Source organism: Pseudonaja textilis, chromosome 2, assembly GCF_049901715.1.
Source record: "Pseudonaja textilis isolate UNSWEBS1 chromosome 2, rPseTex1.2, whole genome shotgun sequence".
NCBI lineage: Eukaryota > Metazoa > Chordata > Lepidosauria > Squamata > Elapidae > Pseudonaja > Pseudonaja textilis.
Window position 1 is genome coordinate 23,544,109 of NC_141991.1, and position 15,785 is coordinate 23,559,893.

Sequence of the window (15,785 nt, forward strand, 5' to 3'; positions counted from 1 at the left end):
CTGAGATAAACCATCCTCTTCTCCATATAATCCAAACCTTAACACAAGAAATAGAGAAACAGTTTGGCAATTCGTTTACACTAAATAAAGTTTTTTTAAAAAATATTATTTTAGAAGTTTATTCTAACTTATCAGATTGTAACTTAGCTTTATAAAATAGCTTCTCCCTAAAGGCATTGGCTGGGTTTATCCAGATCGTTTAATACAGTTTATTCTAGACAGCATACTAAAAAGCAAAGACATCACCCTGTCAACAAAGGTTTGTCAAGGCTATGGTTTTCCCAGTTGCAATGTATGGCTGTGAAAGTTGGACCATAAGAAAAGCTGAGCGCCAAAGAATTGAAGCCTTTGAACTATTGTGCTGGAGAAGATTCCTCCGAGTCCCTTGGATGGCCTTGGATGGCCTTGGACTGCAAGGCCATCCAACCGGTCAGTCCTAGAGGAGATCAACCCTGACTGCTCTTTAGAAGGCCATATCCTGAAGATAAAACTCAAATACTTTGGCCACCTAATGAGAAGGAAGGACTCACTGGAGAAGAGAATTTTGCTGGGAAAAATTGAGGGCAAAAGAAGAATGGGATGACAGAGAATGAGGTGGCTGGATGGAGCCACTGAAGCAGTCGGCGTGAACTTAAATGGACTCCAGAAGATGGTAGAGGCCTGAAGGAACTTTGTCCATGGGGTTGCGATGGGTCAGACACAATTTGGCAACTAACAACAACAATTTTTGATTTTTGACTTAAGAAAACTGCACTACTCGAAAACCAGATGACTGATTGTGGCATTGTTAATGTTTGGCAGATAAGCCCGTTTATTTTCTGGCTTTGTAAGTATCCAGGATGGCCCTTAAAATGATAGCCCAACTGAAGCTCTGCAAAGATTGAAGGTGGCCTGTTTTTTCTTCGGTGGGAACTTTCTCACCTCCTTATTTCCTGGGCTTGAGACATTTTCCCCCTATTGGAAGATTCACAGGTTCTTAAATATAATTTTTAAATACTGCTGAAGGAGATGGCAGTGATATTTCTACAGCTTCTCTTGTCATAGCCACTCAGTAGGGCTATAGTGCTTTGATGTGCATTTGAGGTGACTTACTGCCTTGATAAATGTCTGCAGTTTTCTTGGCAAGATTTTCAGAAACAATTTGCCCCACCTCCTTCTCAGGATGAAGAGAGAGACACTTGCTCAAGGTCATTCAGTTGGCTTCGTGCCTAAGGCACGAATTAAAATTAAAATTCATATTACTCTGGTTTCTAGCCTGGTTCTTTTAACCACTACTCCAATTTACTTCTTGGGGTGAAATGTTGGATGTTTCTGCAGACCCTTTGCAGGTCATCTGGATTTTTGCAGGAAAGATATGGTACCAAACACCCATCCAGTTGTTGGGAGAAATCACCAAAGGAAGCAAGTTGCTAATTAAATCTACTCTGAGGTCAGTTTTAATGAAGATGATTGCTAGTCAGCTTTAAACTACTTTTGGTTTGAGATTGAAAACCATAGTGTTGCAGGAATAATAAACTATCTGATAACAGATAACAGATAATCAGAGTTGGAAGGGACCTATAGGTCATCTAGTCCAGTGGTCGCTAACTGGTGGGATGGGGACCTTGGTGGTCCATGAGAAAATTTTGGTGATCCGCAGAGAAATGTCCCCCTCCCCAAAGCAATTAATCCAGGCTGTGCGGGAACAGAAGGCTGCACCACCCACATGGCCCATCCATCCACTGGCCTCAACCCTTTGGCGGAGCGCAAACCTTGCCTTGAGTAGAGCCATGCGAGCTGGAACTGGAAGGTAAGACCAATGGCAAGGGAAGGAAATCTGCCCCAGGGTGGCTTGCTGACGTTGGTGGGAAAGTCGGTCCCATATTCCAGAGCTGCAGTAGTCCCAGATCTGGCCCTTTGGTCATCCCAGAGAAGCTGCTCCTCCACCCAGATGCACTGGCCTGCCATGGACTGTAGCACCGGCCTGCAGCTCTGGACTTTCCCACCAATGTCAGCAAGCCACCGTAAGTCAAAATTCATATTAGTGGTCCATGGGATTTAAAATTATGAGTTTGGTGGTCCCTGAGGTCCAAAAGGTTGGCGACCACTGATCTAGTACAACCCCCTGCCCAAGCAGGAGACCCTACACCATTTCTGACAGATGAAAGTCCAATCTCTTCTTGAAAGTCTCAAGTGATGGCGCTTCCCACAGCTTCTGAGGGCAAGCTGTTCCATTGGTTGATTGTTCTCACTGTCAGAAAGTTTCTTCTTACTTCCAGGTTAAATCTTTCCTTGTTCAGTTTCCATTCATTGTTCCTTGTCTGGCCTTTGGGTGCCTTGGAAAATAGCTTGACCCCTTCCTCTCTGTGGCAGCCCCTCAAATATTGGAAGACTGCTATCATGTCTCCCCTGGTCCTTCTCTTCACTAGACTAGATATTGTGTAGACTGAATCTAGATATTGTAAATTCTAAATCCTAGCCAATGTCTCAGCATGTTATGGGGTTCCATCCAATTGTGGTTTAGTTCAATGAGCCATGGTTTGCTTCACTATGGCCTCATCAATGGAGCACACTCAACTCCAATAGTTTGGGCTGCGAATGATGAGTGAATTTGGCCATGGTCTTAGCTTTCCTCACAATGATGCTTTAATATTCAATTCATTCTCATATGCTATGAATTTTTCTACTTGTCCTCCCTGTTCCTTGGACAAATGATAGGCAAGATATTGGCTTATGTTTTAAAACAATACACAACTATTAGATTACCTTTGTTCCTTGCCCTCAGCACAGTTGGTTCCAGTAGATATCACATTACATCTTAAGGGGGATGAGTGCTTGTGATTTGTCACTTGCCCCCATTATGGATTTTTTAATTTTTAGAGGAAAAACTTAGCATGATTTCCATGCTGGAAAGAAAGAGTTCCAGAAAGTAGAGTGGGAATATTTATGTAGAATTACATTCTGAGTGACCATAACAATAATGATGAGTTTTTAAATTAAGATTTTGCATCAACATCAGTCACACTGCTCATTAATATGGATATTATCATAGGCTTCTGTTTCCATGGTGTAAAAAATGAGCAATGAAGAATGCAAACCATACGCATACTGGTTTGGCAAAACTTGAATAAAATTAATTGCATGAAGAATTGGCATTCCTGTGGCGTTCTGACAATTTCTAAAAATGATTGTGTATTATAATATGGTCTTTGATCTTATTTTAAGGACTCAATGAATGTGTGTGCTTCTGGCTATTTTTATATATGCATGCACACATGAGAATGAGCATCACTCTGGGATTATATATAAACCACTTTCCTGTCCTAAAATTATCATTTCTGGAAAGCTGCCAGATTAACGCATTCCATTGGGAAAAAAAGTGGAATATTCTCTTAGTAAGCTGCTGAATTTGGCTCAAGACTCCCATAAACATGCCAGTAAGTATCAACTTAGAAAATTGTAGCATGGTAGGAGTAAGATTAACACAGAACATTTCTCCCTTTGAGTTGGCAGTGTGAGTTTTCCCCCATCTCTTTTTATTCACATTTACTCCTGTGAGTTCCCTATTGAAGTTTGAAATAGAATGATCCAGGGCAAATCTACCTATTCAAGGATAAGACCCTCTTCTACCACCTGAAAGAATGTAGACCAGTGGTTCACAACAGACCCTCTTAAATAACCTTTGTGGCCAAGGAGCCCCAAGAATTAACTCAAGATTTAAATCATAACATTCCTTCAAGTCTTCATGGACCTCCTGCGGCAACATCAAGGTCCAGCAGGGATCCACGGACAACAGATTAAGAACCCTTGATGTAGAAGATGTGTCTAACATGCATGAGTAGGCAATTTGGTGTCTTTCAGAAGTTTTGAACCACAACTCCCATACGTAGTGGCAATGAGGAGGACCATTGCTATTGTGAGGAGCTAGTGACAGATTTTGATTTTTCCTCCATATTAAGAAAAGTCTAGAAGTTTAGAGCTCAGTCTGAGCTACCTTGCTTGTTTTTCACTTTGCTTGCTGAACAAAGGAGAAGGGGAAGGAATCTTAATGTAGTTTCAAAGTTGTTTTTTTTCCCACTGTGAGGTCTCAGACTTTTAATTCCCAGCCCAGAATCATATGCCAACCTTTCAAGGTCAGATATTGCAATCTCCTGACCATACCAGGATCATGAAGTTATGGTGAGAGGTTTTGATACAAATTGTGGGATTGTTGTTATTAGTGGGGGAGTTTCTGCACAAAATCTTGCATTAGGTACTGTGGCCAAAATCTAGCATTAGGTACTGGCCACCCATGGGGTATCTCTGTTGTTGTTATTAAGGAATTCCTGGCAGCTTATAAGAGATTTGGGTGACATCTTGCTTGGTATGTATGGTTTTTAATGTTATTCTTTAACCAGTGGTGGTATTCATTTTTTTTTTTACTACCGGTTCTGTGGGTGTGGCTTGATGGGCATGGTGTGACTTGGTGGACATGGCTTGGTGGGCGTGGCAGGGGAAGGATACTTTAAAATCCCCATTCCCTCCCCACCCCACTAACCGGCTTTCTAGCTCCGTTCTCCTGTGCAGGGCAACAAAAGAAGGCCCAGCCAATCAGCTGGGACTCAGGAGGCAGAGAATAGATGGAGGTTGGGGCCAATTAGAGGTGGTATTTGCCAGTTTTCTGAACTACTCAAAATTTCCACTCCAAAATTTCCACTCCATTCAGAACGGGCTGAATACCACCTTTGGCTTTAACTCCGTTTGCTTGAGCTAATAGTACAGCTTAAAATCCATTTATTTAATGGTATGCTTATTATTGTCTCTGCATCCAAAGGAACCAATTGCCCAAGTACTTGATTACTATACTGACATCTGGCAAAGGACAAACTCTCTTATCTTTGATCACACTGGCCAAGGCTGATAGCAACGAAAGCCTCAACCTTCAGAAGGATGACAAGCTGCCTTACCCTGTTCACAGCTGGACTTTTCTATCTTTCAAACCCAGGAACAGTGGAAGAAATATGGTTAAGGCAAAGCTTGCCCTTGCAACCTCACAATTTCCTTGATGTGTAGAAGGAACGTAGTATTGCAAGCAAATACTGAAGTTAGATCCTGATGGGGCTGAAGGGTGACTCAGCCTCCCATCCTTCCAAGGTCAGTAAAATGAGGACCCAGATTGTTGGGGGCAATATGTAAATAATGCTTACATTGTAAACTGCCCAGAGAGTACTGTAAAGCACTATGGGGCAATACATACTGTAAATCTAATTACTACTGCTAATGCTATTGCTAGCTAGCACAAAGGTGTCAAACTGGATTTCTTCAAGGGGCAGATCAGCATTGTAGTTCTCAGCAGACCAGCTGGAGGGGGCGGGTAGATGGGATGAACGCCTCCTGCAGCACCCTGCCAACCAAAATGGGGCACGGGGGGGGGGGCTCACACAGCACCCTGTTTTGGCTGCCAGAGGCGCACACACCATGGGCTGATCCTTTGCTATTTCCAGGCTAGACCTCTGGGCCAAATTTAAGCACCCCATGGGACAGATCCGGCCCGTGGGCCTTGAATTTGACATCCCCGAGCTAGCACAAGAAGTGGGATGGATTGGGATCATATAATGGAACAAGGGAGTGTTGCTGTTTTGTCTGTACCATTCTCCTGATTTAAGACAGTACTGTCTTATCTCTGAAGATATTTATCCATGTAGTATGGCTGTGTTACTATCCTTCTCATCTTTTGTACCACCTTCTCCTATTGGTATCTTATGATTATATTAATTTGCTGCTTGCCTGTACACTGAGAGCTTATGCACTGCAGACAAATTCCTTGTGTGACCAATCACATTTGTTCAGTAAAGAACTATTCTATTCTATTCTATTCTATTCTATTCTATTCTATTCTATTCTATTCTATTCTATTCTATTCTATTCTATTCTATTCTATTCTACTCTACTCTACTCTACTCTACTCTACTCTACTCTACTCTACTCTACATTCTACTCTACTCTTCTGATTTCCTATACTTGCTACTCAAAAATGAAAGAAAGTCTGAAGCTTTTGCTCCTACCCTTGTTGCCACTGGAATTGCCAAATGCCTACTAAAATTGCTAGTGCCAGTGCACATTCCCCATTGGAAATAGTAAATGTGAATGAATTCACAGGACTTGAGTTAGGAAGACTATCATTTTGTTTTCATGTTATATTTTAGCAAACAGAGAAGTCGTTTAAGCACTTAGCAAACAAGGAAGTCGTTTAAGCTAAAGTGCCTTTTGTTTGTAGCCGTCAATGTCAAGGTGACATTGAAAACATAGCAGTGAGGTTTTATGCATTTATTTCTTACTTGTCAATCATTCATTAGCCGTCCAAGAGATGCCACCAGTGTTACAGTAACATTATATAATTCTAAGTAAATTGTTAAACATAACTGATGCTCTCTGGGTTGGATAACAGGTTGAATGTGGATAAACCAACTTTTTTTTGGCTTTTTTTCTCCCCCCCTCCTCACTAATCCTCATGACCACTGAAAAGCTGTTCCACAGAAATGGGGAACTGCTGGAAGAATGGAGAGAGGGTGGTCTGATGGAAGTTTAAGAAACCAAATCTGAGATGTGTTCTTCAGAATGGAAGGACTTCTTTGCATATGAAAGGTACAATTTCAGAATGTACAAGAGCTCCCTCCTAATAGGAACAATGAGGAGAAGTACTTGAGGAAAAGCCTGTTGCTTAGTAGTAAAACATGTTTGGCATGCTAAAGATCTCAAATTCAAGCTCATTCTGTGCTCGGGATTTTATTTCTTTTTGGTCAAGTCTATAAGAACGGCCAGAAAGGCTTCCTTCTGAGTCTTCCTCTTCTCTAAGAATCAACTTGTATTTACAAGGAACCAGGCCTTTCTTATGGTTACTCCGATTCTGTGGCATCCATAGCTACCAACATTTCCAGTTGTCAGGTGTAAGGTGAAGACTTGGCTCTTTTTAGCTTTTCCTGCTTGGAATTTCACTGACCTTCTAGCAAGGTCTTGTACTTCTGACTGATCTATCGAATCAATGCATTGTGTGTTGGTGTGCATATTTCAATCTAGCCTTGAGTGCATTTCAAGGGGAAAAGCAAGATAAAATAGAATTAAATGTACAGTTACATATTGTGACTGCTCCAAGACTTCTTCCCCATTCAATTAATGCAAAAGTTTAGCAGAATTTCTGTGGGAAAGCATTTTTTTAATTTATTTTTTTACTGAATTGTAAGCAGCCACATAAACCTATTGTAGGAAGGGAGGAGCTTCTTTCTGAGAAATCCTAAACATTTTATTCTTATCCTTTCTGCTGCTTGTCCTAGAAACTAGGGGGTCAAGTATTTGAGTGGAGTTCTTTTTCAAGAAGCAACTGGACTTCCTGTTTGTTTCTTTGAAGACATTTCTCTTCTCCTTTAAGAAGCTTCTTCAGTTCTGACTGGATGGTCGATATCCTTCCTTCCATTCCTCACCACCCAGTCAGAGCTGAAGAAGCTTCTTGGATGAGAAGCGAAACATCTTCAAAGAAAAACCAGGAAATCCAGTTGCCTTTTATAAAAGCACCTTTGGGACAACTGTGACCTGGATGAGAATCTCCATAGATATTTGAGTGGGGAACTTATTATCCTCTCTTTGAAGCTTATACACCCCAAATCTAAAATTAAAAGAGAATAGAGAAAAATAATTTCCTCAATAGCAAAGTATAGTATCCTTTAACTTCCGTCTAACTTTCAGTTGTGATATGGTAACAGAGATGCAAACAAAGTTGCTGTCATTTTGGTGGGAGACAGTGCCTCTGGGCTCTACAAATACAGAGAGTGATCCCATTCAAAATGTAGTTTGATATTTTAAGATGTCCGATGAGTTGATACTTTTTATCTGATCAATTAACATGTAATTTTAAGTGTAAAATTATAGTTAATTATAGTTCTAAATATAAAAAACAATGAGTTAAAATATAATTCTGAATTTCTAACTTACTAGATCATTGACTTCAAAATCAAAGGATTAAAAATATAGACTAGAGCTACCATATTTGGACTTTCAGTAAATGACAGGAAAGAAAAACAACCTAGATCCACTATTTCATTACGAAGCAATGTTTATCCAGTGAAATATCTAGTAATGTCTCCTTGCAAAGAAAGTAGAGAAAGAGTATAAGGGTTCGTATAATAGCATATTATATTCCCCGCCAATCAAGATTTTGGAAAAAAACCTAGCAAGCAAACTAGTTGCCCAGATACCAAATGGAGAAAGAAAACACATCACCGGTTTCAAATTTCCACATGACATTCATATATGTCATATAATTCTGTTTCATTCATTTTTAAGCGTATATTCCTGTATGTAATAAATGTAATGTGCAACCTTAAGGCAATTGTAGGGAGCCATGTAGATGACCTTGTAGAAGGCAATCTAAACACCATGAGGACAATCAGGTCAGAAGAATTATTCAGTAAGCCCTCCAGGAAAAGTGGAACTTATGAGAAAAAAACAGGACTAAGACAGGAGTAAGATGGAGGAAAAGGAAAACACAGGTGGAATAACTGGATTCTACTACGATAGCCTATTTCAATGAAGATAGATCTACTCTTCTTTTGAACTCAGTTTCCTGATCTGGTTTCTGATCTCACATAGGGCTGAGAGCAATCCACAGTTTATACTAATTGGGGCATTTTCTTCCTCAATTTAAGTACATTATTAGCCAGCCTAAGGCTCATATTTGTGTCATGCTCGCCACAGCAAGAAGATGCCCCACTACCGGTTTCTGAAGGCTACAACCTCATGACAACATCTCCATCTTGACTTCGAAACATTGCTGAGACCACCCAGAATTGGCTGTACTAGTTCCAGTGTGGAAGCAAGACTTTCATTTTTCTCAGTACGCCAAGCTTGCCATCCAAATAATCTGGGATGACAAACCTGGAGAGGACTTGTTCGAAGACACTGAGCCCTACTGTATGACAGAATTTCCACTTTATTTTGATTCGGACAGAGATAAAATAATTGGCGGGTGATCAACACATCAGTACCCCAACTAATAGTTTTATATTAATACTAAATCAAACCGTCAGCTATTGGAGGTGGGCCAAACCAGGAAACTGACTATGGAGTCAGTTTGACTGCAACTGTATTTATCAATATAAGCTACAACAACAGAATCTTGAAAGCCCAGTGGGGTTTTCCTTTCCGTTTTGTATCCAAGGGAGTTATGGCAGCATGAGACTGAGTTTTTTCCCAGTCATTTCTTTTTCTTGGGCTTAAAGCAAATGTACATGTTCTCCACAGTTTCTCCCAGGTAACTTCTGTGATTCTTTACACTGCCTTTTTGAGGTATGATGCTTTTGAGACATACCAGGAAGTATGTCTTTTGATCTCTTGGCAGATCATGATATTTCAGATTTAAATAGATTGACAGATCTTCAATGGGGCTTTCTTGTGGGTGGGGTTAGAAAACACCAACATATAGATTATAAACCAGAAATATTCTTTGGTGCAATAGCTGTGAAAAATACATATTTTTACCATGTCAATATTGACTTTCATCTTCTATCTTTCCAGAAGACAGAAACCATGTGACAAACAATCAATTCATCAATCAATCAGCACTGACCTATAGACCCTTTCATGGAGAGAGAGAGGAAATGAGGAGGAAGAGAAAATGAGAAGGAGAAGAAGAAAGAGGAGGAGGAGAAAGAGGAGGAGGAGAAGAAGGAGAAGGAGAAAGAGAAGGAGAATAAATAATAATAATAATAGTACTATTTCAAGTGGCTGGCTGATGGAGTACAAGAGGACCATGAGAGGAAGATGTAAAAAGTACCTGGAATCCCTCTGTCATTTAGAAGGTGGGCTGGTGGTTGTTATTTTTAACCTTAAGTATGTGATTTTGGGGTTGAAGGAAAAGGGACAACATGGAATTGCAGCATTGCCTACTCTTCTTGCTAGTATGAAGTAGTTGTGGGATCAACATGTTGACTTATTTTCCTCCCAACTGTTAAGGATGGGAAGAAGGTCCATTGACACAGCCATGTGGATGAGCCTCCATTGTACGTGTAGTTTCCCCATATCCTGGAGGGAGTGGATTCTAACTCTTACACCTGTAGAACTATCCAACCTCCATCAAATGATAGAGATGGTGAAGCAAGAAGAATGATCCCCACCCACCTTCCTTATTTCTAATGATGAGGCCATATAGGTTGCTTGGATAGAGCTTCTCAGTTTCTCCATCTCATTCCTTTGTTCACAGTACTGATTTGGGCACACTTGGTCTCTTCTGTAGCCCCATATTGAAAGTGTTAAGTCGGTCGATCGGTCCCAAGAAGAGACGCGAAGCAGTGACTTTTTAAAAGCTCTTTTTATTTCAAGTTAGATCTGCTTGCTGGCTTGGAGCAGTGGCTGCTTATACTGAACTCGCACAGGGTGCTGCAGCCAATGACAGCCGTTCGAATCACCCGCGATCGGCTCGGCCAATCGCGGTTGCTTCATAACGGCCAATCAGTGCTGCACACTCGACCAATCCGAATGCTGTGCGTTTTAGCCAATCAGAACACAGGGTTACAAGAATGCAAATACAAATACAGAACAGAAAGGCTATTGTCACTAGTAGGGCTTAGTATCTTGCTGCCCCTGGTTTTGCTTGCCAGCATCCAATATTTTTCTTGCCAGCATCCTGCATTCAGGGCTATCCAAAGCCCTTATGCTTCAAGAAGCCAGCAATGAATGCTTTTCTCCTCCTGCAATTAAAAACCCAAAGAAAAGGACAAAACGTAGCCCTCTCTGGGTTCCCCTTGGCTGGCAGTGGCTGCTGGAACAGGCCTCTTCACAGCCTAATAAGTCTGGGCATCTGCCAGGTTGCCCAGCTGCTGCTGCTGGCCTTACCTGTTGCTAGGCCACGGAAATAATATTTGCATTGTGTTAAATGCTCAACCAGGGAGAGCCAAACTCTTCTACCCTAGCTGGAAATTAATAATGAATGAACCTACCTTGCCATCTCAGTTATGGGGGGGTGGGGGGGGAGACATTATTTTCAGGGTCAACCTTTGCCTTGAAGAAGAGGAATAGATAAAAGCAAGAGGAATGGAGGAGTCTAGTTTTTAATTAGGGCATCTTTCCCATTTCTCTGGCAGAAAATATATGGCTGAAGTGTCTTAAGTGGCCTGCCTAATATGCTCGCCCCTGGGAACATTGGACATTACCGTTAACCCGCTCCTTGGAATGGAAAGAGGCCTTTCCTTATAAATCTTTCCTCTGTTCCGCTGGCATCATATGTTGTGTTCTGCTTGCTTGCATTAATTCTGCCCCTCTATCTTTTTCTCCAAGCTCCCTTGATAAAAGGATACAGTACATCAAGAAGAAGCAAAAAGAATATGGAATAAATATCTCAGAGGAAATTGCAATGGAAAAGGTACGACTGAAAAACTAGAAATAGTTTGATTCATCCCCAGGAATTCTGGGCAACCTTTTTCAGACATGTAAGCAAAATCTCATGAGATTCTGTCAGTCTCCTCCCTGAGATCCAGCATGATCTCAAATGAGACCTGAAGGTCTTGCATGAGATTGCTAAAACCTGATCTCATGTAGGAGTGTTAACATTTTTGTGCGATTTGGAGTTAGATTGTTTCTTAAATTCTACAGGTGGCAGTTTGATGCTTGAGGGACAAATATTTTAGATTTCTTACCAAATGTAGACAAGGCCATATATCCCTATTGGATATGACCTTCCCAGAATTAGATCAAGAATCAGAAGCAGATGGAATATTAATATGAGGCTTTAAAGGTTGGTGCTCACCAGAGGGCATGAGAACAGATAGAATCATGTGCTTTATATATGCCAAAATAACTAGATACAGAGATAGTTTTTTCCCTCATGCCAACACTCTGCTGAACACCTAATTTCCACAGCATTGTCTTATGTCTAAGGATATGTACCCATTAGTAGTGTTGTATTACTACCATCCTTCTAATCTTTCCTCTTACCTTCTTTTACTGGTATCTTCTGATTATATTACTTTGCTGTCTGTATGTACTCTGAGATCTTATGTACCAGAGACAAATTCCTTCTGTGTCCAATCACACTTGGCCAATAAAGAATATTCTATTCTATTCTATTCTATTCTATTCTATTCTATTCTATTCTATTCTATTCTATTCTATTCTATCCTAAGTTTGCCTTTGAAGAATTACTCCAATTTTAAAAGGCCTACAAATAATCCGTCCAAAAGTAGCAGTCAATTAATTCCCTGATATTTTTGTACAATGCAAGTTACTCTAATTTATTACATTTGCACTGATTATCAATCTGTTTCCAGTCCCAATTCATAGTAATATTTTGACCTTCAAATAATATAGGATCATGTCATTCCAGGTCAATATTTTGGCATTTGATCCCTTTTGTAATAAGGTACACCGAGCTCAGGATAAAACTCTACTCTAACACAAATAAAAGCATATCTAGACAAATGAGCTAGAACTTGTTTGAGTACTTAGAGTAAGATAAATGTGATTAAAATGAATTTAACTCTGAGTCTGACTTTTATTTTAAGAGATCTATTTTTATTCCTTCACACTACTTTAAACAAATGTATATGATGTTAAATATATTTTTAGTAGAGGCATCCTTTTTAGAGCCTCATTATAAATTGCAGTGCCAACTGCAAAAAAATGGATTCAATTTTCTGCACTTTCATATAAATACCCACTTAGAACACTTTATTCCTGGGCATTTATCAGGGTCTCTCAAATACCTTAGTTGCCCCAAAAGGTAGGGTATAATTTTCTTCCATTTCAAGGTTGGAAATATAGCAGACATCCTGTACAATCTAAAACAGCTTTTGTGGCTTTATATAGTTAATAAAGAAACATTACGAATGAAGGCAAAAAGGTCAGCATCCCACAAAGAATATTCCAGCTCTGTGGCCCTGCCCACATCATCACAAGCAATGTTGCACTTTTCTCTCCCTTGAAGTAAAATGTGATCCTTGCTAAAAGGTTGTCCACCTATGCTTTTTGGGATGCACCACAGAGGTTGAACCAATTCTGGGCTTTTGATGCCTTAGGCCTTTGACAGTCAAGAATTGTAAACAAGAAGGAAGACACCAGACAATGGATTAGATTAGATTAGGAGGCAACCTGGCCAAACTAATAGGCTTTGGTTTAAAATAACTCTCTCCCTCAGATAGGAGAGAGGGGGACTGGATGAAGGGAAAGGGCAAAAGGGAAAAATTTAAAGGAGAAATCAGAACTGGAATAGTTTTTAGGAAACTTGCTTTGTTATCCATAAGAGAGAGAGAACAGCTCTTGCTGGAAAACAGCAGAGGCTTCCATGAATCACATAAGCAAGGTATAAGATTTTGTGAAATAAAATTCACCTCACTTACTGTGTCTCCAAGGTGCCCTAGTACCCTTGGCAGGATTGTTGGGGAGCAAGAAGGCATTTTAACATCCAAATAGGAGGGAAGAGGCCATACCTTAATCCCAGAACTTTTTCTTTGTATTGATTCAAACTCTTGTACTTTTAATTTTAAAAGCCTGGTGGGAAACTATCTGCTTTAGAATCTGGAGGATTGTTGCAGGTCAGAATGCATCAGTCTGGACTATAGGGACAGTTTGAAGGCCATTTCCAAATGTCAATTCTCAGGATAATGAGGAATAATTTGATTTTTTGGGGACTGCAAGGTATGTTTCATTAAATGTTGCAACCCTTTCCTATCTTTTAGGGGTTGAAACCACTGTCCTATACTGCATTATAAAATATGGAACATGTCTTTGCCACAGCTTCATATCAGAACACCTTGGTGCTCAGGTCAAGCCTTCCACTCAACCCAACCCTACAATTCCTAGGACAAGGCAGGTGGTTATTTCAATTTTAGAGTAGTTCATCTGGGAAATACTGTCTCGCTCTCTCAATTTCAACCTTGTGATGTTAGAAGAGCCAAGGATGAGAGGACGGGCAGGCCAATCAAGAAGAAAGCTAAAATGAAAATAGGGAAGAGGGAAGAATTCATAGAGGTGTGGGAATGTTCAGGGTTTATTGAATGAAATGACCCCTTTGTGATAATCAGAATACCGAATAAGGCGAATGTGATGGTTTGAGTGATTTCTCTTTCAAAGAAAACCAATTAGAGCTTCCTCCTGCAACTCCTTCCAATTTTGAGAAGTGGAGATGTGGCCCAATTAATATGATATTTGAAGCTTCAGATTGGGTAGAATCACAGATTGGGTTGGAAAAAAGCAGCTGGCAACTCCTCCCTTCCAAGGACTCTTTCCATCAGCAGCCACTTGACCAGATTCCAATGGAGGGAGAAGTGGGACTAAGTGCCACTTGACTTTTTCCTCTCCTAGAACAGCCCACTGAAGTACTCTTAGGAGGTGCACTTGAGTTCACCTTCCTCTTTCTACTCCTCCCTTTCCCCTTCTTGTACAGTATAATTATGAATTGCCAGTGTAAATGTATTAAAATTAATTTTCAGAATCATACTGGGATATGTTAGGGAAGCTTAAGTTTAGTGGATAATATTCGCTTCCCCAGATTCTCCCATTTCCTCCCATATTTATCCATAGAGAATAAGATAAAAATCTTACAGGCTTCCAGTTCATTAAAGCGCATATTACTATGTTAGTTGGGTATCTTATTGGGAGCAAAGTAATTTTCTTAGCAGGCATTCATTAGGAATATCTCTAAGGAGCTTTTCAAAATGGATCCCCAATGATGTCCAATACTCCAGTAATTCTTACTGTGTCCCCTTCATTGTTTTATGAAACTTTCCTTCCAGCCCAACGATCTGTTTCCTTCCCCTTTTGATTAAACAGAAATATTTGTTCTATCATGAGTTGACCCTTTTCAGTGAATGAAATAACCCCAATCCCCCCCACCTTGCTGGCTACGTGGTGTCTTCATACCCAACTCCAAAGGCAAAACAGAAAATCTTTACCTTTTTCCCTTGAGCTGCACCCATGACTTTAGTAGTTCACTTCTTCCCCCTGCAGCAGTTTGAATTTCCCTCCAGGGTTTTCTTGCATGTGGATGAGTGAGAAAGCCAGAACACCAGCCCTATATGGAGCTGCCGTCTTATTCTGCCAGGTTCAAAAAGTCCAGGGCGCTTTCCCCAGAGAGATGCCTCTGGTTTTCGGTCTTGCAGAGACTGATGTTATGCAGCTCCTTGCACTCCCATTTACTCATCGCGTAAGAAGGGACAGAAAATAGCAGCCAGAGGTTCAAGGGGACGAGCAAAGCAGTTTCCCCTTGATTGCTGATCCTGGCATGTAAAGAATTCATTTTTTGAATATACCTAACAACTGGTTTGCATGCTGCCCGGGGCTACATACAAAGGCAGCTTTCATGCTGTGGATGGCTCTCTTTGTGTGTGTGTGTGTGTGTGTGTGTGTGTGTGTGTGAAAGCCTCTTGAAGATTAGATTAATCAGACTTGACACAGCAAGATGTCGCTGGGAGCAGAGCTGATCAGAGGAAGAACCCAACCTGTGCCACACAGCTGGGCCTCAGCAGTGGGAGCCCTTTTTCTTGACCAAGGATTTGTGCCACCCTTCCCTCCTCCTCCTCTCCCCTCCCTCTGCCCCCAATTTGCTCCTCACTTCAGTGCAGCCTTGGGGCGGAAAAAAAACAACAGCAAGGAAATCAAAGCCCCAAGAGCTGCTTTAAGAAGAAAGAGGAGGAGGGAATCTGGATGGACTCTGGCTGTCTAAGCATCCTGTATGCTCCTTCCTGACTTTCAAACTCCAACTGCCCCAGCCTTTTTCAAAGAAGGGCCCAAAACGTGGCCTTGCTCAATAGAAATGTAGCAAAACATCACAGTGAAGCAAACAG

General features: G+C 40.8%; 1 protein-coding gene across 1 annotated transcript in view; it reads right to left on the bottom strand.

Moving 5' to 3' along the window:
• The window catches only part of FAM107A (family with sequence similarity 107 member A), a 78,044-nt gene extending 62,889 nt beyond the window's left edge, over positions 1–15,155 (bottom strand). Inside the window, exon 1 of the mRNA XM_087923559.1 lies at positions 14,895–15,155. Within this exon, the coding sequence (XP_087779685.1) occupies positions 14,895–14,918 (24 nt within the window). The 5' untranslated portion in view covers positions 14,919–15,155. The remainder of the gene's footprint in view (positions 1–14,894) is intronic.
• Positions 15,156–15,785: the final 630 nt, after the last annotated feature.